Genomic DNA, 27,898 nt, shown 5'->3' with positions numbered 1-27,898 from the left:
TCATAAAGTCTATCTCTGTTCTACTCACAAATGGTTTCTTTCATCAATTAAAATAAAATTTTAAAAGTCAATTATATTACTAATGATCCTCACAGAAATGATTAATAATTCAATAAAAGGTCAGGGCACATGCAGGAGGCAACCAATCAATGTGCCTCTCGCACATTGATGTTTCTCTCTCTCTCTCTCTTCCTCCTCCCTCCCCTCCACTCTCTCTAAAAAAAATCAATGGAAAAAATTCTCAGGATTTAAAAAAAAAAGGACAATCTCAAACTAGGGCACAGGCATGTAAACTCTTCTTAAATTATCTGCTTCTTTAGAAGTAAATTTTATCTACTACCATAGTCATATGAGTTCATTTTCCTTTAGAAAAAAATGTAAGCTATCATACCAAAAGGTGCCTTGCTATACCATAAGTAAATGCCAGAATCTAAACATTTCAATATTACAATTCTAAAAATTTAGTAAAAGCTCAACAAAAGTAACAGATTTGACAGGCATTTGCAGAATTAGATTTTAAGATTTAACTACTTGCACAGGAAGACATACTTAAGTTTTTATGGATATAATGACTTGATATCTGAAATATGTTTTGAACCTCCAATAAAAACATTTTTTTAAGTCAGTGAGAGAGAATGAAACAAAATTGGCAAAAACCAGTAAGAGTTTCATTATACTATTTTCACTTTTATGGATGCCTGAAAATATAACATATTTAGGATTTGAATTATTATACTGTTTTTTAACAAACAAGGACACAGTAATGAATTAAATAAAGTATAAAGAATCGTATTATTCTGTCCTTTTGCTGTCCTTTAACCGTTCCTATTGTTATCTGTTGTTCCTTAACAACAAAATATATCTGTTTTGATCCACTGACAAGCTGAAAGAAATAAGCCATGTGATATTAAATTCTTTCAATCAAGGCAGGAAGTTACTTACCTCCTTTAATTCTGGCCAGTCTATAAGGAGAAGTTTAGCTGGTGGTCCAGAAATTAGCTGTACTCGAATAAAGTCAGAAAACTCACGCCAAGTAAAACAAAGATCCTTATTTCCAGGAGGACCTGGAATAAATTTGATGCCTCTTACACTTATACTCTGTGTATTTTCCTAGTGAGGAAAAAAGTACATTGAGAAGATAGGAAGATGTGCTTCTGGGTAAAACAATTGCAAATAACTTGCACACATGTCAACATTGGCATACCATGAATTTCATTTCCTTCAGAGGAGAAACTGAATTTCTTTTTTTGTAAAGGAGAGATCTAAAAAGTCTGGCTATGTACTTTTATCTTACTTTGTCTAAATCAGTGGTTCTCAACCTTCTGGCCCTTTAAATACAGTTCCTCATGTTGTGACCCAACCATAAAATTATTTTCGTTGCTACTTCATAACTGTAATGTTTCTACAGTTATGAATCGTAATGTAAATATCTGATATGCAGGATGGTCTTAGGCGACCCCTGTGAAAGGGTCATTCGATCGCCAAAGGGGTCTCGACCCACAGGTTGAGAACCGCTGGTCTAAATCCTATCTTATTTACACTGACATGGTCTCCTTTCTGTTCCCACATAGCCAAGCAGGTGCTTGCCTAATACCCTTTGCACTTGCTCTTTCCCTCTGTTTGTAACATTCTTTACCAGATATCTACATGGCTTTTCTTTTGTTTGTTTGTTTTTGCATATAGGATATCTTATTCAGAGGGGTCTTCCCTGACCAATCAATATAATGTCACTCTATTCCCTTACCATGATTTATTTTTCTTCTTATCAGTCATGTCTTACCTACTGCATGCTCTCCAAATTACAAGGTGATCTCTAAGAAGGTAGAAGCTTTGATTTGTCACTGATTAATTCCTGGTACTTAGAATACTTAACACATATTAATGGAAATCAATAAAACTAGCTTGTAATTTTTACAATGTGATTGAATGATATAAACCAGTTATACACTGGCATGAGTACTGTAGTATTTGCATTTAATACCGACTCTCAATGATTTCATCATCTTAAATTTCCACTGAGTACAAATTCATATTTTAAAAATTAGACTTAAAATTTTATGCTTTGTTTGTAAACAACTGTTTGTAGAATATTTTCTGTAAAAAGACATTGTAAAATAATCCACATTAATCTCCCCAAAACCCCAATGAGCACAGAGCCAGCGGGATTTTTTAAATATATTTTTAAAAAATTGCCGAAACCAGTTTGGCTCAGTGGATAGAGCGTCGGCCTGCGGACTGAAAGGTCCCAGGTTCGATTCCGGTCAAGAGCATGTACCTGGGTTGTGGGCATATCCCCAGTAGGAGATGTGCAGGAGGCGGCTGATCGATGTTTCTAACTCTTTATCTCTCTCCCTTCCTCTCTGTAAAAAATCAATAAAATATATATTTTTTTAAAAATTGAATATTCATTAGTAAAACATATTAAAAGTTCAAAATATGTAAAGTATAACCTAGAATTTCACATTTAATATGTTTTTATTGATTTCAGAGATAGGAAGAAAGAAGGAGAGAGGGATAAAAACATCAATGATGAGAAAGGAGCATTGATTGGCTGCCCCCTGAACGTCCTCCTACTGGGGATCGAGCCTACAATCTGGGCATATAATCTGATCAGGAAATGAAAGGTGACTTCCTGATTCATAGTTCGATGCTCAGCCACTGAGCAACACCTGCTGGGCTAGAATGTCACATTTAATAGTGAAAAATAGTGAAACACCAAAAGCCCTTTTGAAGAGGTGATTTATTTTTTATATCATGTTGGAAGTTATTCTGGTTTTACTTCAAATCTTGAAAATGTAATCTGTTTATGCCTTTGCAAATTGTAGATAAGTACAAATAGAATTCAATATAAAATTCTTAAAGGCACTCTGTAAGGTCTAATGTTGAATTTGTCAGAGGAATGTATTTCAGAATAGCAGGACATTTCATGTAGATGCAGAAATGGAATGATTTTAAGAAACAATGATATATTAAAACTACTTTTTATTTAAAAAACACAGAAAGCTCTTTTATCTCTGCAAAGACTGGGGGTAGATTCCTGTTGTTTGAAAGTGAGTCAAGACAATATATATCAGTTGTAAAATGACAGTTGGAAGAAAGAAAGTCTACTTGGCTGGCGAATATTAAGCTATAAAAGAAGAAAAGTGGGAGATTATGCTGTGGAGGAATACTACTGCATATTTTAGGCCACACTAAGGTGATGGAGTCTAAATTTGTAATGTAAAATGCTGATAGGTCTGAAAGATGGCATGAGAACTAAAAACTGACAATGAATTTGGTCAGATGGAATAGGACAGAAAAACATGTTGAATGGGGCCTGCCTGGGAATGTGAAAACAGAGAATATATACAACTCTTCCAAGAAGTTATACTATAAAAAAGAGAAATAGGGCAGTAGATGGACAAAGATTCAGAGCCAAAGGAAGTTTTGGAATGGTGGTGTTTTTTTGGGGGGTGGGGGTGGGGTGTTTTTTAAAAATGAGAGGTATTGCAGCATGTTTATATGCTGATGGGTATGTAATGTAACTAAAGATGTAGGAAGACATAATTCAGGAGCTATGAGTGAAAGAGTATATGAGTCTGTGCATAAAGTAGAAGGAAGCAGATTGTTCATGCAAATCAGCAGTAGCAGTTATCTGCTTATTTCATTTATACATAGGGTAAAGCTTGATAATTGAAGAACTTGAAAGTCAAAGAGCAAACCTCAGCTTTGTATAGTGAACAAAACATCATTAAAGTTCTTCAGCAGTGCTAAGATCTAGTGAAAGTGGTGTTCTGAAAACTGGAAAATAATAGCATGACAGATTAGTGGAAACAGAAACTCTAATTAGGAATGGCAACAAGGAAGCTACTATGGTTATCTGTCAGGAAAACTGTAAAGGAGGATCTAAAAGGAAAAAGAGTCTTAAAAAGCATTAAGTGCTCTAAATGGACACAACTTTACTTGGGCCTTAGAATTCCTCTTCTTTCACCTACTCTGTTCTCGCAGGTTCCCTGAAGGTCTAACTTCCACACCTCTTTTTCCCTAAAAATGTCTTTAACCTCTCTAGAATACCTTGTGTCTGCTTGTTTTAAATTGAAATAAGTGTACCACAATTCTTATTTTAAACTAATCTCAATGAACTACACAGTTGTAAAGTTTCACAATTACTTTAATAAAGAGTGTGAGCGCTTAGAAATTTGATTTAAACAACTGCATAAAAAACTGCCCTAATATGTATATCCAAGTGCTTATAGGTGAAATCATGTGATGTATAGAATTTGCTTCAAAAATGGTATGATAAGGAGGGAAGTAATGACTTGAAGCTGAGTGATGGGAGCATGGGATTTATTTATACTATTTAATCTATATTTTGCATATATTCAAAAATTTTAATTACAAAAAGGTTTTATAATTTCTTTTATGATTTTTTTTTGCTATAAACACTAAAATCAAATTTCTTTTAGTTTATTTTAGTTTCCCCCAAATTTTGTCATATATAAACCAATGGCATTAGCCAACTGTAGTGAAAAGCAGCCATACCTGAAAGGTAGTTTTCAACTGTGAGCTATCAAGTCCAATACCAGCAATTCCCAAGGCAGATAAAGAACTTGGTGAAAATGCTTGAATCTGATTTCCATACTGATCTGTAACTATTACAACTAAAAGGAAAGTTTGATTTCAAAGTGTTATCTTCTAATAAAAGATACAAATATCTATAAATACACTTATATACTTTAATAAAATTATGCCTAAAAACTCACTCTTTGCTCTTGTTTGTATTTTTATAAAAAAGTTATACTCACTTACCTTATAATCAATCACAACAAAGACATCAAGAATATATATATACATTTGAGTTTATTCATTTAAAATGATGCTGATGCTAACCAGATTTTTACGATAAAAATTTGAAGAAAATAATTTAGTATTACATATCTAGATCAGCGATTTTCAACCAGTGTGACCTGACACCCTGGTGTGCCACAAGAATCTGTAAAATATGTAATACCTGACTATTTAGTCAGGGACACTGACCTCTTTTCCCTTAGATTGGCAAATTAAAAAATGACAATGGCTAACATAACAAAAGCCGTGCAGTGTGAATGTCCTGTCTTAAACCATAAATATAGAGATCATATAATAGAGTTGCTTCTTACTAATCAAATTGCATAATAAGGTTGTATCTGATTAATTCTTGGTACCAGACATACAAATGTAGGCACCTGATTTTTTTAAAAAGTCGCTCTGGAGCAAAAAGGGTAGATAATTACTATTAGTTTATGTGTAAAACAAGAAGAAAAAGGTTGAAAATCACTGTTTTAGATATATGAAAAATATAGGATAAATATGTATTCACTGATATGAGCCAACGTTTTTTCCAACACATTTTTTACCAAATTAATTTCACATTATGTCAGCCTGGGCAAAAATAGTGAAAACACTTCAATCTTTTCTGACAATGGATTTTAAACCAGTAATTGTATATAAACCCAAAGCTTTCCTTTCAGATTACATATGTCAAAACATGAACATAAATACGTATTATATAAGCTTTTGTGTTTTGTTTTGTTTTTAACGCTGGACATACTAACCTATTTCCCCTTGAAGCTCTTGGCCCATCTGTACTGTTTTTGCTCCTTTCAACTCACACTTTAGATGTTTAGGTTCATCAGGTAGGGGTCTGAAATTGGTTAAGTTAAAAGGTTTTAGTCACACCATTCATTGTACAAAAAATTTAAAGTAGTTACAATATGCTAAAGATATATGTATCACTCACTTTCTAAAACTCAAATGTAATAATTCCCCTACAAATAACCCAAGAGTAAATAAAGGCAGCTTGCAAAGAGTATAGAATACGGACAGAAAAAAATTACATAAATGTTAAATCATAGTATCTATGCTGGATTAAAAAGAAATTATAACGAGAGCACTGAGAAAGAAAAGAAGGTTAAGAATAACCATTAAGAGATCTAACTATAGTTGGAAAGTAGTACACCTGAAAATTTTATGGAGCTATTTAAAGTGTTGGAAAAAGTATGAAAATGGGTAGAAGGCTTGAAATGAAGGAGGTTGCCAAAAAAGAGATGGTCAAGGAAGTGACAGGCGAAGGTGAAAGATAAGATTTTTAATATATTTACCTCCCTTCCCCTTTTCTATCAGTTCTATATATTGGGTCTGGTTGGAGTCAGCTTTGAAACTCATCAATAACCAAGGAATATTTCCTTCTGAACAATACATTGACTAATAAGGCTGTATATTTCATACTTTTCGTGTCTTTCATTTTGCAGGTGTTTTACTGTTGCTTGCACTAGGAAGACTTTCCTTTAATGCAAGTTCTGGTTCTTACAGATACTAGAGGGCCAATTAATTAAGCACAGGGCTATACTGATATTAAAAACTAATCACTATCTCCAGTGAGGTTTTTTTCCAAAGACAACCTACTATATTTCACAGAAATTGTGTTATTTCCTACATTAAAAAGAAATTTTACATGAGTGCTTTTGAGAAAAGTATTTTTGTTGCCATATGCTGAATTTTGAAATATTTCCACGTGTAATATGTCCACAAACCTTACTGTAAATGCACTTTCCAAAGACACATGATCATCCTGAAATGAAACCTGGCAATAGCGCATATCTTTTACAGATGTTGGTACTTGTACATCAGGAAGCAGACCTTGCAGCAAGTGTTCTTTGTTAATCTCAGGAGTCCAATTAACCTAAGAGAAAAATTACATAGTTAACAATAATAAGAAGTTTAGTCTAATATCCTCCTACTGCCAACTATCGTACTAAGTGAAGACTCTTAAAGTTAAATTATAACCCAGGCTCTCTCCCTCTGAGGAAAAAGAAGTCTCCCTTATGACCAGAATGGTGGTGGGTCATATCTATATATATAAAAGGCTAATATGTAATTTGTCCCCACGGGAGTTCGACCGGGAGTTTGCTCACTCACGATGACATGCGCTGAACACCAGGGGGCAGTGTGAAATAAAGGAAGGCCCTGGCCAGCAGTCAGCAGCTGGGGAAGGAAGGCCCTGGCCGGCAGCCAGAAGGCCGCGATAGTGCCTGATCGCTGGCCAGGCCTAGGAACCCTACCCATGCATGAATTTCGTGCACCAGGCCTCTAGTTATTATGATAAAAAAGTACCTTCTACGTTGTTTTTGCTGTTAATGTTGCCATCTCTTTCAATGCAATATAAAAATTCTTAGGTTATTTCTTTAGAGTTTTACTACAAGATTCTCACTGTGATAATTATGGTTTAAAAATAATATATAGATCAAATTACATGATCAATTCTGAGAGGTAATTTTCATTTTTTAAAAAGAATCTTATTAATATGGACTTTGAAGAGATTTTGAGTGGACCTTTGTTCAGCAAACACAGAAATTATGCCCACCGATGGTAATTACCTCTGGCCACACCTTTTGGCTTTAATCCATTCTTTTGCTAAATCTTTATATATATATATATTGATTTCAGAGAGGAAGGGAGAGGGAGAGAGAGATAGAAAATCAATGATGAGAAAGAATCATTGATCGGCTGCCTCCTGCATGCCCCCTACTGAGGATCGAACCCACAACCAAGGCATATGCCCTTAAGCGGAATTGAACCCATGACCCTTGTTTGCAGGCCGACGCTCTATCCACTGAGCCAAGCTAGCTAGGGCTAAATCTTTATTGTTGAAAGTTTTACATATGTCCCCTCATTCCCCCCCCCCCCCCATTGACCTCTTCTAGCTTTAATCCATTCTTGAATACTTTTAGCTCTAATTTAATTTTGCACCTCTTGCATTCCATATTTTAATTTGTTACTAGATCCATATTTTAAAGTTGATTATCCCACTCTATCCTACTTTTAAACTTCCAATCCTTTCTATTTAAGAAATTTTTTTAGCTCAACTTCGTTGTAATTCTTAAATAATTGGTATTCTAATATTTTCATCCCAGTTTATGATGCTCTAATCTGTTTAGTCACCTTTTAATCTTTTTATTTATTTAAAATATATTTTATTGATTTTTTACAGAGAGGAAGGGAAAGGGATAGAGAGTTAGAAACATCAGTGAGAGAGAAACATCGATCAGCTGCCTCCTGCACACTCCCCACTGGGGATGTGCCCGCAACCAAGGTACATGCCCTTGACCGGAATCGAACCTGGGACCCTTGAGTCTGCAGGCTGACGTTCTATCCACAGAGCCAAACTGGTTAGGGCCTTTTAATCTTTTTAAACCATGTTTCATTCTCATTTAGTCTTTATTATACTTTTTTTTTTTTTTTAAATAATGGAAGCAAGTAAGAGTTACACAAAAAGCTGTGCTAACCCTTCAATGAATTCCTAGTTCAGTTTGGGTTGACTTTCCTCAATATTGAAGAATTATATAAAGACCACAAAAACCACTTTAAAGACTATACATTTAATTTATTAAAATAATAGTATTTAATATCTTGTATTATCAATGAAGAGGTGCATGTTTTAAAATCTCTGGAACCCAAGAAATATAAAACTACTAGATCTGAGGCAAAAATGTGTCAAATGTAGGCCACAAGCTCTGAGAATGGCCAAAAGAAAGGTATATACAGGAAGAGGCTCTCCAGTCAATTCTTCTTCACCTCAATAAGAAAAAGAATGTGGAACTAGTTTAGAAGCCAGGTTCCTTGGCACCACTTTTAAACCACTCAGCCAACTCTGCTGATATAGGGTAAAAATGACTTGTGCCTCCCTTTCAGGATTATTTCTCTCTCAATCCTCTCTTCTCTCATTAATGAGGGAAAACATAAACTAGCTGGAGCAGAGGTTATTCCAAATAAAATTTTTAAAATAAGGTCAGTTGAACCCCTGGTTAAACAATTCTTTAAAATATCAGTTATTATTTTTGGAAACTCAAGATGACTATAGGACATGACAGTATAAAAAAAGTAAGTTCTACATCTGTCCCACAACAGCAACTGTCCAAATATTTAGTTAATTAGAATCCCTTGCATAAGGGTCCACAAACGTTGGAATTCCAGAGATGGGGGTATGTTTATCTCTAATTGCCTTAAATGAACCTGGGGTTTTAAAAATTAGTTTCTCACATAAAGAGGAGTTTTTCCTCTAAGAATGTCAACGGGAAAAGTACAGTTTGTTCTGCCTATAATGCTTGGTTTGAAAATGTTTGTTCTAATGCAATTAAAATAATAGGGAAACTTTTGAGTATAAAAGCAATTTTACTTTACAATAGTTGAACACAAAAAACTGTTGAGCCAAGCCATGCAGAATATATAAAACACACACCTCAAACACATACCAGCCTCATCAGCCAATTATGTGTATTGAGTCACATGAACACATTTAGTGATTTCACAAGCTGCAAACCCTTCCTGTACCCACTTCCACAAGTAAACTCACATATTTTTTATAGTGTTCATGGACTTCGTAATCATTTAATATGTGTTACTGCTACTGTTTTTGGTACTATTTTATTAGTTTCCTATTTTTTTTTTTAAAATGGGTGAGTGATGAGGTTTGAATATTGTGCCTCTAATTCCCATTTTCCCATAAACCCTGTGTTTTTTATTGCATCATTTTACACACAATGACTTTTAGGAATTTACATGTTTCATTACAGCATAATTGATAGTACTTTTAAAGAAGTAAGCAATCTACTTTATGTGATAAAAATTTAATCATTTTTATTTGGGTCTCTAAGTGAGATGTTAAGTTTCAACATATAGATTAACCCATTTTAGGTACAAATGATATATTCAAATGTCAGCAAACTGATGAAAACCACCTAAAGTTACTGAGAACCTACTAAACTATTTTCTAAGATCATGCTTTTAGCAATTGTTATACAAATTTGAAGTGGCCAAATCAGGACTCTGTATAATTAACAATACTGCTTCATTATTTACCTTTAACAGACTTTTTATTAGGGCCTTCAGAATAGCTATAAATAGATTGCTGCAGTAAGATGGTGATTTTGATTGTGGATACAGCAATACAGCTGGCCAGGTGGTGACAACTAAACAAAATACCAAACATTGGAATTTGGTTTTAAGTGTCAAAATCATGTTACACATGAATCATTCACGTTTCAGTCTAGTGCATGGAAAAAAAACTCTTATTTAGCCTAGAATTATAAATGATGGCAGTATTTCTCTTTGGTAAGATTCTTCTTAGAAGTTCCATATAAAACTTCTTGTTCAGAGAGTGACATCAGAGGAATGGAGGTGTGAGAGAACCCTTGGCCTGTCCCCCTAAACTGTCAATAAGTTAACCAACGATAATTCAACAAAGAAATCCCTGCTCAACACAGATGCATGCCTGAGACCTGCACATTGAAACATCTAAAGGTGAACAAAAAGGAGTAAATGGGAGACAAGAAGGAAAGCACAGACAGCCCCCAGAAGTAGGCCTGCAGCCAGGAGCTCTTGGCCCAGTTGGGAGAGGGAGAAAGCTGGTGGTAGCACATGCATCCTTGGGCCAGAGGAATAGAGAGCTGCGGGGAGCAGCCCAGCAGGGCAAGCAGCGACGAAGTGAGTGAACAGTGTCTGAGACGGCAGATGCCTGACAGGCACACAGGGTTCTGCCCTGCAGCTTTCCACTGTTGGGCAGGGCAATGGTGTTTCATACAAAGAAACAGAACCACAGAGCCCTGCTGCCACTTGGAATCCGAAAACTTGCCTCACATTGTTCTTAGAGTCGGGTCCAGGAGCATATCTATAATAATAAAAGTGTAATATGCTAATTAGACCAGACATCCTTCCGGAAGTCCTTCCGTCCTTCTGGACAAAGCTGGGGCTGCAAGGGAAGCCTGGGTCCTGGGCTGCCTGCTGGCGGCCGGAAGGAAGCCCGGGTCCCGGGAACCGGAAGGAAGCTCGAGTCCCAGGTGCCAGAGGGAAGCCAGTGCCGGTAGCTGGAGGAAAAAGGCCGCATCTTGCACAAATTTCATGCATCAGGCCTCTAACTGTCTGTAAATCAAGAGCTATTGCAGTAGAACCGCTGTTTCCCTCAGTGACTGATCCCCAGGAGGAGTACTTGGAGCATAACCCCATGGGGTCGGGGATCCCCATTATGGTGAGGGCATAACAAATACCACCCCTAAGCAGCGCAGCTGTACTGTCTTACGGAAGCTTTACGGAAGCCGTGGAGGTCAACCCTGAGAGATCACAGAGGTAAAAAAATCTTGCAATTCAGCATCATCTACTGGAAAATAGTAGAAAGACCTTTTCATTAATATAGACAGATATAAATGCTTAGGCAAAGAACAGCAAACACTACTAATAACAACAGTAACAAGGATGATCAGAAAAAAAATGAAAAATCTGCAGAAGCAAGCTGGAACACTGGGAAGTATCTTATCTAATAAAGAGGGAATATGCAAATTGACCATCACACCATAACGGTCAAGATGGCTGTGCCCACAATGGAGGCAGGGATTCCATAACACAAGATGTCTGTACCCACAGGAGAGGCTGAGTTCCTGTAACGAGCCTTAATGAGCAATCAGCAGGGACCTGAGGCTGCGCCCTCCACCTGGTGGGGCTTGACAGGGGACCTTAGGCCATGTCCCCCACCTGGCAGGGCTTGATGTGGGACCTCAGACTATGTCTCCTGCCCAGCGGGGCTTGAAAGGGGACCTGAAACCATGCCCACGCCCGGGTGCCGGACTGGGGGACCTCAGGCTGTGCCCCCCACCCGGCGGGGCTTGACAAGGGTGGGGCCGTCCGGGTCTGGATCTAGCCCAATGGGAGTGGGGCCAGCCATATCTGGATCTAGCCCAATGAGGGTGGGGACGGCCAGGTCTGGGTCTCACGCGATTTCGAGGTGCACGTGGGTGGGCAGGGACCCAACTCTGGTTCCCGTGGCGTGCCCCAGAGTCTGACAGGAGGAAGATTTTCATATACATTTTACTAATTTTCTTGCAACTCTGACACTTCTATTATAGAGGAAGGGCAAATAGCAATATTAACGTATTTCCTCTAATTAATTCCCTTTTAATGCGCATGAATTTCGTGCACTGGGTCACTAGGGTGATATAAATGACAGATTTCAAGACTGCAGTTCTGAAAATACTCAATCAGAAGTGAGAAAATACAGACAGACAATTCAATGCACCCAGAAAACAAATCAATGAACAAAACAAGTACTTTACCAAAGAGATTGAAACTTTTAAAAAGAACCAATTAGAAATCCTGGAAATGAAGCATGCAATTAAGGAGATTAAGAGTGAACTACTGAGCATAGAAAACAGCCAATCATGGAGGAAAGATTTAGTGATATCCAAGACTAGAGGCCCGGTGCACGAAATTCGTGCACGGGGGTTCGGGGGTGTCCCTCAGCCCAGCCTGCACCCTCTCCAATCTGGGACCCCTCAAGGGATGTCCGACTGCCGTTTAGGCCCTATCCCACTGGACATCCCTCTCACAATCCAGGACTGCTGGCTCCCAACTGCTCGCCTGCCTGCCTGCCTCTAACCACTTCTGCCTGCCAGCCTGATCACCCCCTAACCACTCCCCTGCCAGCCTCATTGATGCCTAACTGCTCTCCTGCTGGCCTGATTGTCCCTAACTTCCCTCCCCTGCAGGCCTGGTCGCCCCCAACTGCCCTCCCCTGCCAGCATGGTCACCCCCAACTGCCGTCCCCTGCAGGCCCGGTCCCCTCCCCCCCCCACTGCCCTCCCATGCATGCCTGGTCCCTCCCAACTGCCTTCCCCTGCTGGCCTGATCGCCCACAACTGATCTCCCCTGCTGGCCATCTTGTGTCCACATGGGGGCAGCCACCTTGTGTGTTGGAGTGATGGGCAATTTGCATATTACCTCTTTATTAGATAGGATAGGAATTTAGAAATGACACAGAGGTAAGAGGAGAGAGAGACGTGAGCAAAAAGAAAAATGAAAAGAGCTCTAAAAGAACTGACTCCATTAGAAAAAGCAATATTAGAATTTAGAATTATAGGCATTCTGGAGGAGAAGAAGGAGCATGGAACAGAGTCTATTCAAACAAATAGTGGATGAGAACTTCCCAAACCTATGGAAAGAACTAGATCCTCAAATCCAAGAAGCAAAGAGAACACCTAGTTACTTCAATCCAAAGAGGCCCTCTCTAAGGCACTTGGTTTAAAAGCTCTCAAAAATTAATGACAAAAAATCCTCAAAGCAGGCAGAGAAAAGAAGGAAGTGACCTACAAAGGAAAACCTATCAGAATTTCATCCGACTTCTCAGCAGAAACTCTATAAGACAGAAGAGAGTGGAACCAAATATTCAAATATCTGAAAGAGAGAAATTACCAGCCACGAACAATATAACCAGCAAAATTATTCTTGAAATATGAAGGAGAAATAAAGATGTTTCCAGACATACTAAAGCTAAGGCATTTTATCACCAGAAAACCTCCATTACAGGAAATACTCAAGGGAGTTATTCTACCTGAAACAAAGAACATAAGGTCACAACACTACAAGTAAGATCACCAAAAAACCTACAGCATAAACAGGGATAATTTGTGACAACAAAAACATAAAGAGAAAAGAACCGTGGCATATATGCAACTTTATTTTTTTACAAACCTAATAGTAACCACACACAAAAATCCCAAACCAGGATATATAGCTTAAGAAGGGAGGAAAGAAGTATGGAATATCACAAAACAAAAACAATGAACAGAAACACAAAGAAAATAAAACCAATGGAGGCACAGAGCTACCAGAAAACAAAAGATAAAATGGATATAGGGAATCCCCATACACCAATAATTACCCTAAATGTAAACGGTTTGAATTCACCAATAAAGAGGAACAGAGTTAGAGTGGATCAAAAAACAAAACCCAAGCATACGCTGCCTACAAGAGACACATGTAAGATGCAAAGATAAAGGTAGATTCAAAGTAAAAGGGTAGAAAATGATTATCCAAGCAAAACTTCTTATTCAGAGTCTTCCAAACATAAAGTAAAAAAAAAAAAATCTTAAAAATAACCAATCTGTTGCCCAGCCAGTGTGATGCAGTGGTTAAGCATCAACCTATGAATCAGGAGGTCATGGTTCGATTCCCAGTCAGGGCACATGCCTGGGTTGTGGGCTCGATTCCCAGTTGGGGGTGTTTAGGAGGCAGCTAATTGATGATTATCTCTCATCATTGATGCCTCTCTCTCTTTTCCCCCCTCTCTCTTGCTTGCTCTCCATTCCTCTCTTAAAACAATAAAAACCTATTTTTAAAAATAACCAATCTGTTTTAGATACTTACTTTAATTTTCTCCGCTAAAGTTGATGTTACATGGATTTCTCTTTCTCCTTCATCATACATTTGAAAGATAAGATTATGCATAACATCGCCTGCTATCCAATTAACCTCATCTTGGTGTTTGATCTGGATTGCCTTTTGTCCTTCCACACTGAATATCTGTAATCTTGCAACATGGCTACTGGGAAGCAACTTAATCGTTTTCTCCACAGGTGCCACATCTTTACAACTCTAGGAAGAGAAGAAAACCAACATATATTGACTGACATCTGTACTTTTTGAAAACAGATTTTAGCTTTAACAGTGAATGTTTTATTACACTGCTTAAAAATTTATTCCAATAATATGGAAGATCATATTATATACTATTAACATTCATAAGTTTTGTAACTAAGAATATATTGTACTATCAATCATTCCATATTTTATACCACTAAGTTATAAATAAAGATAATGGCCACTTTCTTAAAACCAAAACACTAGCATGTTTGGACTTAAAAGGATTTCCTTCCCCTTATTTGTAAATTTACTTAAAAGTGCCACAAACTGGTAAAATTTTAATCACATAACAGGGATTTGGTGACTAACATTCATTAATAAGATTAAAGATATAAAATATTAAAAGCTTTCAATAAAATCAGGGGCAAATAATTGCCATCAAGCATATTATTTAATGATATTAGGTTACACTAGTGCTTTTTCAATTCATTATTAAATGGGATAAGTGGACAAGTTTCCATATAGCTAGATAAGGATTTTAAACATCCTAAAGACTAAGCTGGCATATTTATAATTTATTATAGGTATTACATCAGTGTTCCATAGATCAATAAAAATGAGCTGGATTAAGCTTTATAAGTTGATTTTAGGCACACAATATTAAAATCTTATATCATTATTTCATAACCAGGTATAATGCATTCCACAAAATTCAAAATAAGCCTAAGCCTAAAATACCTTTACAATCTTCCTTAGCTCATGCCTCTTTCCTTATCAGTTACAGTTCATTCCTATCAAAGCCCATCAACATGAAAGACATATTCAAAATTTCTACCTCACAGAATATCAGATAAACCCACCCTCATCCTCCATCATATGCATATCTTATTTGCCTGACTCAAACTCAAAACTCAAGAGTCATAAGCTTTAGATAACATTTTCTAACTGCATATTACATGCTATACTTTGGTCTTTGTCTTAACTGACCTGGATTCTTGGGTCCTCTGCCTGTTGCTGCTCTGTATTTGCATAATCCCTAATAATTTGTTATTCTTGCTTCTAAGCCCAAATTCCTTCCTAAATCCAAATCTTTTCTCCTTAAGCTTCCTGATAGTATGCTCAAAATAAGTTGGCCATATTATTGAAAAAAGAAAATACATAACAAATATTTGAAGATTATCAAATACAATCAGTCAGAAAATATTTAGAATAGAGTTATCTCATTCTAACAAAAATAACTAACTAAATAAATAAAAGCTGTCTTTTACCATTTTAAGGTTTAAAATGTTATTTGATGTATAATTTTTAGGAAAACATCAATCAAATGGAATTAGGATATTCATCATCTACTGCATCATATATAAAGTATTTCATTTGTTTAAGTATTTGTTATCCCATTCAACAACATTAGGGGATCAATTGCTTATATCAGGCTGGCTTAACCTTCAGCCATGATGTACATCCAATAAAAAGTATCCTATGGTTCCCCAACTGGCGTTGCTCAGTGGTTGAGCTTTGACCTATGAACCTGGAGGTCACAGTTCAATTCCTGGTCAGGGCACATGCCCAGCCTGTGGGCTCAATTCCCAGTGTGGGGCATGCCGGAGGGAGCAGATCAATGATTCTCTTTCATCATGGATGTTTCTATCTCTCTCTCCCTCTCCCTTCATCTCTGAAATCAATAAAAATATATTTTTAAAAAATGTATCCTATGGTCATATTAACATAATAATGTCTTTATATGAAAATACTAATTAAAACCACTGCTTCATTTTTAAAATTACACATACAAATTAAATACCTATAGTCCATCAGTGGTAGTTTAAATGGAAATATTTAGCAAACTTTCGAAAAAACAAGTGTAAACTATAAAAAACAAAAATGACACATAAATGTCAAATTTTTATATAAGAAAAAATTAATTTTAGGAATATGTAAATCAATAATGCTACAGAAATTACAAAAGGTTTGGTCAAGAAAATTATTAATATTCTATATAAAACATTAAATTATTCACTATACCACTTCACGCTTCCTTATTTTCCTTTGGCTAAAAGAACTGCAAATACCTCATTTAAAAAAGTCAAACAACTTTACAGAATTTACTATAAATCTCTTAAAGACTATTTGTATGAAGACTCAATATAATACCAATGAATAACAATAACAACTTACAGGTATTTCAATTTTAGCTTTAAGCGTCTGGTCTTTCTTAATATTCTGAACTTGAATTGCAGGTCCTGATAAAATACTGGTTCCAGAACTACTGCAATCCACAGTGTAGACTGGAAGATTAGGAGCACCTAAAAACTAGTAGAAGCACAAAAAATCATTTAAGACCTCAATAACTTACTAAATAATTGTTTAAATTTTCAAATAGTTCATTAGAGCTATTATTTCTGGCTATAAACTAGAAAATTCTAAGTAAAATTCACTAATATTCTAGGGAATTTATGACTGAAAAGAGTTAATTTTTTATATTTCTGGGTAAAATTTATCTGTTTTGGAAGAAAATCTGACTCCTCAACCAATATTCTTCCTTTTTTTACTTTACAAACTAGGGTTTTCCTTTCCGTTTAGTCATCTTCATTCATCCATCCATCCATCCATCCATCCATCCCCAATCCTGAAGGATTTTTATTCATAAATTAAATACTTCACCTGAAATGAGGTGAATGGACCAAGGAAGGAGAGGAAGGGAATCTTTAGTTCATAAATTTCTTTATGAAACTCAGTGTAGCTGACATTTTTATTGGCTTAGGGATCCTGAAAACTATTGGCAATACAATATCCAACAAATTTCTCCATGGAATAACCATTCAAGACCTAGATACTATACAAGACTTACTAAAAGCAGATAAAAATATAGTTATTTCCATTTACTACAATGGGATTAAAAAAAATCTACATATTCTTTATCTTACAATAGCTTACCTTACAATGAACAACCAATTTTGGTTGTGTTGTTATATTGTCTGATTCATCCAAAACTTCTACCTGAAATGGGAAAGCTGTTCCATTTTCTATAACTAAAAATTCCGAATCAGGTTTCACTTTCAATTGATGAGGGGGACCTACAAGGAAATTATATAATGAAATACAGATTCAAGTTTCCAAGACTGAAGCATAGAAATATCAAAAAAAATAATTTTTAACATTTCAAGTTTTAATATTTTATAAATAATGCTGAGAAAGGAAAAACTAAGCTGTAGGGAGCAGCTATAGGGTTAAGCCTCGACTGACCTGTTGGCAAAGCCACAAACAAGTCCTAGCTTAGAGGGCACAGCCCTCTTAGCATAATTAAGCTTGACCTTATGGCCTCCCTAGATCCTTCCTGGGTAGCTAATGGGCTGTGGGAGGTGCAGCAAGTGCTGCCAAAATAAGTGAAACTCACAAGAACATTGTAACTATGGTGACCACTACCTTGTTTACCTCTGACTATAAAATAAAACATCAGCTTGCCATCTGGATCTATCTCAGCCAGGCATGGGAGATCCACCAAGCCCCAGCTTATTCTCTTTGTCTTTTCTTTAATCCTTCCCCCCCCCTCTCCCCCCAACAGCTCACCGAACCCTTGGCTGTGCTGGCCCGGCACACTAAGCCATTGGTCAGCAAACTGCAGCTCACAAGCCACGTGCGGCTCTTTGGCCCCTTGAGTGTGGCTCTTCCACAAAATACCGACTTCTGCGCATGGGCCACGAAGTTTCAATCACACTGTACGTGCGCATCTGCACGTGGTATTTTGTGGAAGAGCCACACTCAAGGGGCCAAAGAACCGCATGTGGCTCTCGAGCCGCAGTTTGCCGACCACTGCACTAAGCCATATCCATGTTTTATCATTTCTATTCCCCAAATGCATAAATTCTATATCTGAGCAGGGTTGTCTCAATTGCATAAAAATGCCTGATGTCTTTTCAGATTCTCTCTTTGTCTTTTGCTCTTGGCATTTTAATTATGATGTGTCTTGGTGTGGTCCTCTTTGGATTCCTTTTGTTTGGGGTTCTCTGTGCTTCCTGGACTTGTAAGTCTATTTCTTTCACCAGGTAGGGGAAGTTTTCTGTCATTATTTCTTCAAATAGGTTTTCAAAAAGCAGCAAGAGAAAAACAGTTACCTACAAGGGAGGACCCTTAGGACTGTCAGCTGATTTCTCAACAGAAACTTTGCAGGCCAGAAGGGAGTGGCAAGAAATATTCAAAGTGATGAATAGCAAGAACCTACAACCAAGATTACTTTATCCAGCAAAGCTATCATTCAGAATTGAAGGTCAGATAAAGAGCTTCACAGATAAGAAAAAGCTAAAGGAGTTCATCACCACCAAACCAGTATTATATGAAATGCTGAAAGGTATCCTTTAAGAAGAGGAAGAAGAAGAAAAAGGTAAAGATCCAATTATGACCACCAATCCCCTCTATCAATAGGGGATTCTTAAAAACCAAGTGAATAAAAATTCTGATGAACCGAATAAACTGGAGATATAATAGAATCAGGGTCATAGAAAGGGAGTGGACTGCCTTTTCTCGGGGGGAAAGGGGTGTGGGGGATGCGGGAAGAGGCTGGACAAAAATCGTACCCCTATGAATGACACTGGTGGGGGGTTAAGGTCAGAGGGTGGGGTGAGAACCGGGTGGAGGGGAGCTTTGGGGGGGGGGGGGGAGAGGAACAACTGTAATAATCTGAACAATAAAGATTTAATTAAAAAATAAATAAATATTTTTAAAAAGCCTGATGTCTAGACTTAGTTTTATGCAACAAACTGACACAGTGATAACTCATGCTAGAAATCACCTATACACGTACATTTTTTAAAAAGATCCTGGAAAAAAAAGTAGTCAAGAAGAAAAGCAAAGTTTATTATACTTTTACTAACTTAAACTTTATACAATGACTGATTTCTCAGGCACATGTAACTACATGCTTGTTTAAAGGATAATGTTCAAACGATCAGTTCATGTAGTGATATAATCAGATAATTTGTCAGACTGCCTACTACTTTGCTGTCATAAGCAAATTACAACACAGCTCTAAGATCAATAAGAGGCCTTACACTTCTGTAGCAAGGTGACTTGATGTGTTCTATAAACACTGGTATTTTTAAAATTCAATTTATGCTAAATGCTGATAACACAAGTTTATGAAGAACAGTACTAGAAACACTTATTTTACTTTATATTAGTTAATATTTTTTTACTCTATGCCAGGCACCATGTTAAGTTTTAATTAAGTACTATCCTAATATATAAAAACCCTGGGTCCATCACGACCGGAGGCTCAACCAACCAGAAGTCAGTCCTGCAGTCAGTGCTGGGTTGCCGTGGCGACCCAGCACTGACTCCAGCGGCTGTGAATCAGACCCGAAGAGAGGCCTGAAGAGAGAAGCAGGGTCTGATCCATAGCCTGTGTGGCAGCTGTTGATCAGCATTTGCCTCTCTCTTTCTCTCCCAGCCGGGCCAGCAGCCGAGCCTCCATTTCTCTCCAGGCCTCCACCTGGGCTGCTGAGCAGGCCCCGTTGATAGGTACAGAGACACTGACTGGCATAGAAACTGACCAATCAGAACCAAATCTGGGTCAACTGTGAGGAGCCAATGGCTGCCTAGGAGGCGGAGCTTTTGACACTGACTGGCATAGAAACCGACCAATCAGAATCAAATTGGCCAGCAGAGGAGGGCAGTTGGGGGAAATATCAGGCTGGCAGGGGAGAGCAGTTGGGGGTGAGATCAGGCTGGCAGTAGAGGGCAGCTAGGGGCAATCAGTCAGGAAGTCAGGCAGGCTGAGGGGTTAGAGGCAATCAGGCAGGCAGGCAGGCAGAGGCAGTTATGGGTGATCAGGCAGGCAGGCGAGTGGTTAGAAGCCAGCAGTCCCAGATTGCCTGTGGGATCGGGCCTAAACCGGCAGTTGGACATCCCCCAAGGGTCCCCGATTGGAGAGGGTGCAGGCTGGGCTGAGGGAACCCCTCCGTGCATGAATTTCGTGCACCAGGCAACTAGTCTATAACAATAAAAGCATAATATGTTAATTAGACTGAACATCCTTCTGGACGAAGCCAGGGCTGCGAGAAGAGCCTGGGTCCTCGGTGCCTGCTGGCGGCCAGAGGGAAGGCCAGGTCCCAGATGCCAGAGAAAGCCGGTGCCAGCAGCCGAGGGAAGGCCTACTCATGCACGAATTTTGTGCATCAGGCCTCTAGTTCTCATATAATCCTCACAATGATCTTAATAAAGAAGGTAATATTATCTCCATTTTATAGACAAGCTATTGAGATCCAGAGAGATTAAGTATCTTGTTCAAGACAAATGGCTAGAGAGTAGCAGATTCAGGTTTAAGTTCTGGTTTATACTATGAAACCTGATGACCACTATCACTATACTGTGCTACTTCCTACTTTACAACTTTCACTTTCGAATTCCAAAACAATGTCAGAACCAACTGGTTACTAAGAATTTCAATACTCCAATTCCTACTTTTAGCTAACGTCTAAAATAAAAGAATTGTAAGTGTTTAGTAACATGTAAAATTTTATTATACTTTATTTTTTATTTTTTTAATTAAATCTTTATTGTTCAGATTATTACAGTTGTTCCTCTTTTTCCCACCCATAGCTCCCCTCCACCCGGTTCCCACCCCACCCTCTGCCCTTAACCCCCGCCAGTGTCCTCATTCATAGGTGTACGATTTTTGTCCAGTCTCTTCCCGCACCCCCCACACCCCTTTCCCCCCGAGAATAGTCAGTCCACTCCCTTTCTATGACCCTGATTCTACTATATTAACCAGTTTATTCGGTTCATCAGATTTTTTATTCACTTGATTTTTAGATTCACTTGTTGATAGATGTGTATTTGTTGTTCATAATTTGTATCTTTACCTTTTTCTTCTTCTTCCTCTTCTTAAAGGATACCTTTCAGCATTTCATATAATACTGGTTTGGTGGTGATGAACTCCTTTAGCTTTTTCTTATCTGTGAAGCTCTTTATCTGACCTTCAATTCTGAATGATAGCTTTGCTGGATAAAGTAATCTTGGTTGTAGGTTCTTGCTATTCATCACTTTGAATATTTCTTGCCACTCCCTTCTGGCCTGCAAAGTTTCTGTTGAGAAATCAGCTGACAGTCGTATGGGTACTCCCTTGTAGGTAACTGACTTTTTTTCTCTTGCTGCTTTTAAGATTCTCTCTTTGTCTTTTGCTCTTGGCATTTTAATTATGATGTGTCTTGGTGTGGTCCTCTTTGGATTCCTTTTGTTTGGGGTTCTCTGTGCTTCCTGGACTTGGAAGTCTATTTCTTTCACCAGGTAGGGGAAGTTTTCTGTCATTATTTCTTCAAATAGGTTTTCAATATCTTGCTCTCTCTCTTCTTCTGGCACCCCCATAATGCAGATGTTGGAACGCTTGAAGTTGTCCCAGAGGCTCCTTACACTATCTTCATATTATGGATTCTTTTTCTTTTTGTTTTTCTGGTTGGGTGATTTTTGCTTTTTCGTATTTCAAATTTTTGACTTGATGCTTGCGATCCTCCAGTCTGCTGTTGGAACTCTGTATAATATTCTTTATTTCAGTCAGTGTATGCTTAATTTCTAGTTGGTCCTTGTTCATATCCTCGAGGGTCTCACTGGATTTCTTGACGGTCTCACCAAATTTATCGACGGTTTCTAGAAAATTCTTGAAAAACCTTATAAGTGTGGTTTTGAACTCTATATCCAGTAGTTTGCTTTCCTCCATTTCTGTCATTTGTGACCTGTTTCTATGTCTCAGCATTTTTCATGCTTCCCTGTGTTGATAGAGTGGCTTTCTGTGCTAGGTGTCCTATAGGGCCCAGTGGCTCAGCCTCCCCAATTACCTGAGGTGGACACTCTTGGTGCACCCCTTTGTGGGCTGTGTGTACAGTCTTGTTGTAGTTAGGCCTTGGTTGTTGTAGGTATCACTGGGAGGAATTGACCTCCAGGCCAATTGGCTGTGAGAATCAGCTGTGTCTACAGTGGGAGAACTTCTGTGCTAGAGACACCCTTCTGGGGTAAGACTTGCTTCAGTGGGGCTTTGGTGCTCACTGAGTCTGCCCCCTGAGTGTGTCCCTTATGGATCTGAGGAGTTGTAATCTGGATGGTCCCACTCTGACCACTGGGTACACTGGCTCTTGGATCTCTAAGGAGGTGCTAATTCAGCCTCTGCCTGAGGCTACCCAGCAGGAGCTACGGAGAGACCTGCAGATTCCTCTTCTTTGTTTGGGCTTTGGAGGTGCCCAGATGAGGCCCAGCTGTGAGGCAATGCAAGCTGCTGCGGGGCCTTCTTTTGGAAGACCTGGGTCTCTCTGACCCAGCTGCAGTTTGTTAGGTAATTTTCAGATTGCAAAGGGCCAGGCCTTTCATATGCAAAAGCCTCTGTGCACAGAGGCTTGGGTGGGGCGGGGTCTTAGGGAATCAACAGGGCAGAGCAAACAGCTATGGCTGATCCTCAGTCCTACCCTAAGAGGCCCCGCGTCTCAGTGTCCCGGTAATCGCTGCAAGCACCTCTGAGAGAAAGCCGCCCTGGAGTTCCGACTGCTGCCAGACAGTCCAGTTTTTCCCCATATGAGTCTGGGTCCCCAGAGACTCGCCCGGAACTGGAGTTCAGAGCAGTCAGTAGCTTGTGACTCCCTCACGACTAAAAAAGACAACCACGTCCTCGGTTGCCAGCCCTTTCCGAGTGCGCCTCTGTACCGGCTGCGCTTTACTTCCGCACCTCCTCTGAGTCTGTGTGCTTTTCTCTTTCCTTCTAGTTGTATAATTTCCACTCAGCCAGCCTTCCTGTGGTTCTGGATGATGTCCCTTTTGTCTTTTAGTTGTATTTTTGAAGTGGTTGTGCGAGGCAGCAATTTCTGGTGTTTGCTTATGCCGCCATCTTGGTTTCTCTATACTCTCACTAAGGCATTAATTTTTATCAATTCATGATTGAGGGAAATCTCAAACTACTGGAATTTATAAAGGTAATAAAATAGCCAATGTTTCTTTTCACTCAAAACTAGTACAAAAGGTCATATATAAAGATATAATCATGGTATTGTTAATATCGGAGCTAAAGCTTACATCTCAAGAATGTTCCAGTCATTTTACAAACACATGCAGTTTACATAAAGAATGCATGCATATTGAAACTGTGTCTTCCATTCAGTTACCAAGGAACTGCAGAGTAAGAGTTGCCCATATTAACTCATTTAATCCTCACAACTCTGAAAATAAATATTCTCATTTTACACGTGAAGAAGAAACTGACACATACAAATTTACCTAGCTCATCATAGGTGTCAGTTTAAATTCAAACCTAGAAGGGTTGCGTCTAGAATATACTCTGTGAATTTCTAAAATAGACTGTTCCTCAAATTAGCCAGCAACTTCTACCCTGTGAAACTGTAATGTAACTTCATTTTCAAATTGACAACTTAAGTACATGAGAAACTTTTTTTCTTAAAATACGAAGTAGTCACAGTTGTATTAGAAGAGGTAAAAGACTGATCCAGTTGTAATATAAGCCTAGTAAGTATAGCCCTAAAAATGGTTCCCAAATACATTTTCAATATTCAAATTTTCCTCCCAAAGTTATTTTTAGAATGTCTCTAAAGTCTTCCTCAATGTTTTCCCGTTTTTTACTGTTCATTTCTGTCAGTGCTATGTTTGACATTCATATGTCTTTTCAAGACTTATATAATTATCACACCAAAAGATATTATTACACATTATCATAAGAATATTATTTAAAAGGTAAACTTAGGGATATTTCTTAAAATAATATTACCTGGTAGTAATCTAATTTTCAAAATCTGCGAGTCTTCTTTAAAACCCGGAAGAATAACCTTCAGATTAAAATTCTGTTGAAAAAAATTTAAACAAATCCAAGTTTTACATAAATACTTAAGTATTTTATCACCTCAATTCTGATTTATTTTTGTTTTTTATTTTCATACCATTATAGAAGTCTACTTAGCAATTTTATATTAAAATTATATGTAATTATATATTTATGTATATATAGAAGATACAGGTAAAAGAATTGTCATACTGCTTCTTCACAGACTATAATCTTCAGATTTATAAGGTATAACCTCTGAGTAATGACCAAATTCAGGTTTGACATATACAAAAATGTAGGACAATAGTCAAGTGGAAAAAACAAAAATCTACAAATTCAACAGAGTTTTCTGGATTAGATCCTGGAATAGAAAAAAATACTAGTGAAAAAACTGGAAAAACGTAAATAATAGTCCATAGTGTTGTCAATAGTATTGTATCAATGTTCATTTCTTAGTGTGGATAAATATAGAATGGTTATGTAAGATATTAATAGAGAAAGCTAGATGAAGAGTATGTGAACTCTGTATTCTATCTTCTAACTCTTCTATAAACACACTTTTCTTTATCCAAATACCAAACCCATTTTGTTTACAGAAGTGAGCTAAAGTTTCTCATATATTTGTTTCTATTCTAAGAATTCAAAAATGGATGGAAAAAGCGAGAGAAAAAGGAATAATGGAAATACTGGGGGAATCACTTTGTAAAGAATATGATTGTCTAACCACTATGCAGTATACCTAAAACCAATACAAAGTAATATTGAAAGTAAACTGTAATTGAAAATTTTAAAAAAGAGAAACAATACAGTACTGAATAACTGTATTGAAAAATGACCTTGAATGTGAAAAGACTGAAATAAAGATGATGAAGACCGTTGAAAAATATTGAATTAATCAATGTTTAACAAAAATAACAGTAGCAAACATACAGATTTTTCTTAGAGATATACATGGTAAGTAAGTGACATGATCCTGATTAATTCCTAAGAAGCCAACATTACTATCATGTTGTTACAAAAATAAGTTATTCAATTTTAAATTTACAATTTCATTTTTACAACTGCAACATTTATATCAATGCTTACCTTGCCTTGACAAGAATTTACAGGGCCCTTAGCTGTAACACCTCGAATTATACAATTCGGTCCCTTGGTTATTTCTTCATATTGTAAAGATAAACCACTGGAAAAAACAAATTATTATGTAACTTCCCCCTATTACCTACAAATAAGCTGCAAATGTGTTCTGTTTTCTCATATGCCATTCACAAGTTTAATTCATTTTTTAAATAAAATAGTATTTTTAAAAAAGGAATAACTGAACAAAAAAGCAAATTCCTATGAATTTTTTTTTCCATAGAAAAATGATCTAACAAGTACTGATAAATGATACCAATAAGCCAAACACTGCAAATGGTAGACATACTGTAAAATTTCATATAATGAATTAGTAAAGATACAAGGTAGGAAAATAAGCAAATGCTAGACTATGGATATACGTCTAAGAAGAAAAAATAATACAAATAGGCCAGGGTTAAGCATTTCTTCAGCTTTTGCATAGCTTCTTTCAAATCTTTCACCCTTGCCCAGACAGTTGTGTTTCAGTGGTTGAGCATCAACTAATGAACCAAGAGGTCCCAGTTCAATTCCCAGTCAGGGCACATGCCTGGGTTGTGGGCTCAATCCCCAGTAGCAGGCATGCAGGAGGCAGACATTGATGTTTCTCTCTCATGGTTGTTTCCATCTGTCTATGCCTCTCCCTTCCTCTCTCTCTATAAAAAAAAAATCAATAAAAACATATAAAAAAAAACCAAAAAACTTTTTACCCAATGAAATTTCAGAGAATTTTTGGCACCTATAAAAGGCAAATTTAAATAAAGTAAAAAAAAAAAATCAAGTATAGTCTTATAAAGATGTAATATTGTTAAAATATATACTGAGATCCCTAATCTACTACCATGGGCAATTTGATTTCTAAATCACCTTTGGACATGTGTAGATCCTTAGAGTGTAAACATTTTACTGTCAAGGGGTAAGGTGAAAAAGTACAACATGATGAAGAAAAAGCCGATTTTTTCTGAATGGAATTTAAATATTTACAAGTATTTCTGAATAAATTGCAAAAATTAAACAACATACTTTGCTTGAAAAAAGACACACAGTAGCATATGAGATAAACTTCTTTGGGAAGATGACACATTAAAGGCACACATATATTTGCACTATCTCATAAAACCTTAGGAATATGCCAACAAAGAGATTTCTTTAATTTACTGTTAAAGACAAAGATTTAAAAAGGGAGAAAAGGAAGAAGAGATAAGGACAAAACTTACTAGAACACAGTAGCAAGTGACCTAGTAGTCTAAAAAAAACTTGAACCCTAAAACAGCAACCAATCCATACCACAGAATTCCCAGGTATCATTCAGGAACTGGTGGTACTAGTTACCTCTAAAAGTGGTTTAAAAAGAGAAACGCAAAATAATGATAGACTAGATAGATAGATAGATAGATAGATAGATAGATAGATAGATAGATAGAGAAATCAACATCCCCAGACCTCCCCTCTCTGCCTCTGTCAGAGGACTAAAAGATTATTTTTTGAAAAAGGCTAAAGCAGAGTCTCTAAACCAGGGGAAAGCACATAAATTGAAGGACAGAGTAAAATAATAAAAAGAATAGAAGGGTAATCCTGAATAAACGCATATAGACGCTGAGACCTTCCCATCCCCATTCTTATCCCAGCCTTGTAACTGGACAGGTTATGAACCTGGAGTGCTAAACTATTCCTCTCAAAGCAAGAGACTAAAGACTTTTCTTTGAGAAATCAGCCAGGCCCAAGAAAAAAGAAAAGACTTAAAAATACTGACAACAGGATTTCTCTACAAGAAAGTGTTACAGGCAGATAATTCTATAGTGGAGTTCATAGTCATCGGCATCTCCCACACTCCATCTGCACTTTAGTTCCCCACTCAATTATAAGAAGACTAGAGGCCCGGTGCACAAAAATTTGTGCACTCGGGGGGGAGAGGGGGTCCCTCAGCCCGGCCTGTGCCCTCTCGCAGTCTGGGACCCCTCAGGAGATAATGACCTGCTGGCTTAGGACCGCTCCCGGGTGGCAGAGGGCAGGCCCAATCCCTAGGTGCAGCCCCTGGTCGGGCTCAGAGCAGGGCCGATTGGGGAGTTGGGGCGCCGGACCCTGTCATGCACAGAGCAGGGCGGATAGGGAGGTTGCCATGCCACCCCTAGTCACACACAGGGTAGGGCCAATTGGGGGGTTGGGGCACCGCCCCCTGTCACACTCAAGGCAGGGTCAATAGGGAGGTTGCGGCGCCACCCCCTGTCACGCACAGAGCAGAGCCGATCAGGGGGTTGAGGAGCTCCCCCCTGTCACGCCCAGAGCAGGGCCCATCAGGGGGTTGGGGAGCTCCCCCCTGTCACTCAACAGAGTAGGGCCGATAGGGGAGTTGGGGCACCGCCCCCTGTCACTCACAGAGGAGGGCCGATCAGGGGGTTGGGGCGCTGCCACTGTCACACTCAGGGCAGGGCCGATGGGGAGGTTATGGCTCTACCCCATCACACACAGAGCAGGGCCCATGGTGGGGGGGAGGGTTGGGGGCCGCACACAATGTCACACACAGAGCAGGGCCGATCAGGGGGTTGGGGT

General features: G+C 38.1%; 1 protein-coding gene across 8 annotated transcripts in view; it reads right to left on the bottom strand.

Moving 5' to 3' along the window:
• Window positions 1-27,898, bottom strand: part of SMCHD1 (structural maintenance of chromosomes flexible hinge domain containing 1) — a 151,644-nt gene that overhangs the window by 55,918 nt on the left and 67,828 nt on the right. For 6 of the 8 annotated variants that reach the window (XM_006089255.2, XM_023754213.1, XM_023754214.1 and 3 more), the window contains 9 exons: window positions 25,319-25,415; window positions 24,179-24,251; window positions 17,359-17,498; window positions 16,600-16,734; window positions 14,209-14,436; window positions 6,552-6,700; window positions 5,574-5,662; window positions 4,522-4,640; window positions 943-1,110 (listed from right to left, as the gene is read on the bottom strand). In XM_006089255.2, the coding sequence (XP_006089317.1) occupies window positions 943-1,110; window positions 4,522-4,640; window positions 5,574-5,662; window positions 6,552-6,700; window positions 14,209-14,436; window positions 16,600-16,734; window positions 17,359-17,498; window positions 24,179-24,251; window positions 25,319-25,415 (1,198 nt within the window). The remainder of the gene's footprint in view (window positions 1-942; window positions 1,111-4,521; window positions 4,641-5,573; window positions 5,663-6,551; window positions 6,701-14,208; window positions 14,437-16,599; window positions 16,735-17,358; window positions 17,499-24,178; window positions 24,252-25,318; window positions 25,416-27,898) is intronic. The other 2 variants (XM_023754212.1, XM_023754215.1) reach the window with 2 other exon arrangements.

Source organism: Myotis lucifugus, unplaced genomic scaffold (genome assembly GCF_000147115.1).
Source record: "Myotis lucifugus unplaced genomic scaffold, Myoluc2.0 scaffold_58, whole genome shotgun sequence".
Classification (NCBI taxonomy): Eukaryota; Metazoa; Chordata; class Mammalia; order Chiroptera; family Vespertilionidae; genus Myotis; species Myotis lucifugus.
The sequence above is the reverse complement of the archived record's forward strand: the minus strand, read 5'-3'. Positions and strand labels throughout refer to the sequence as shown.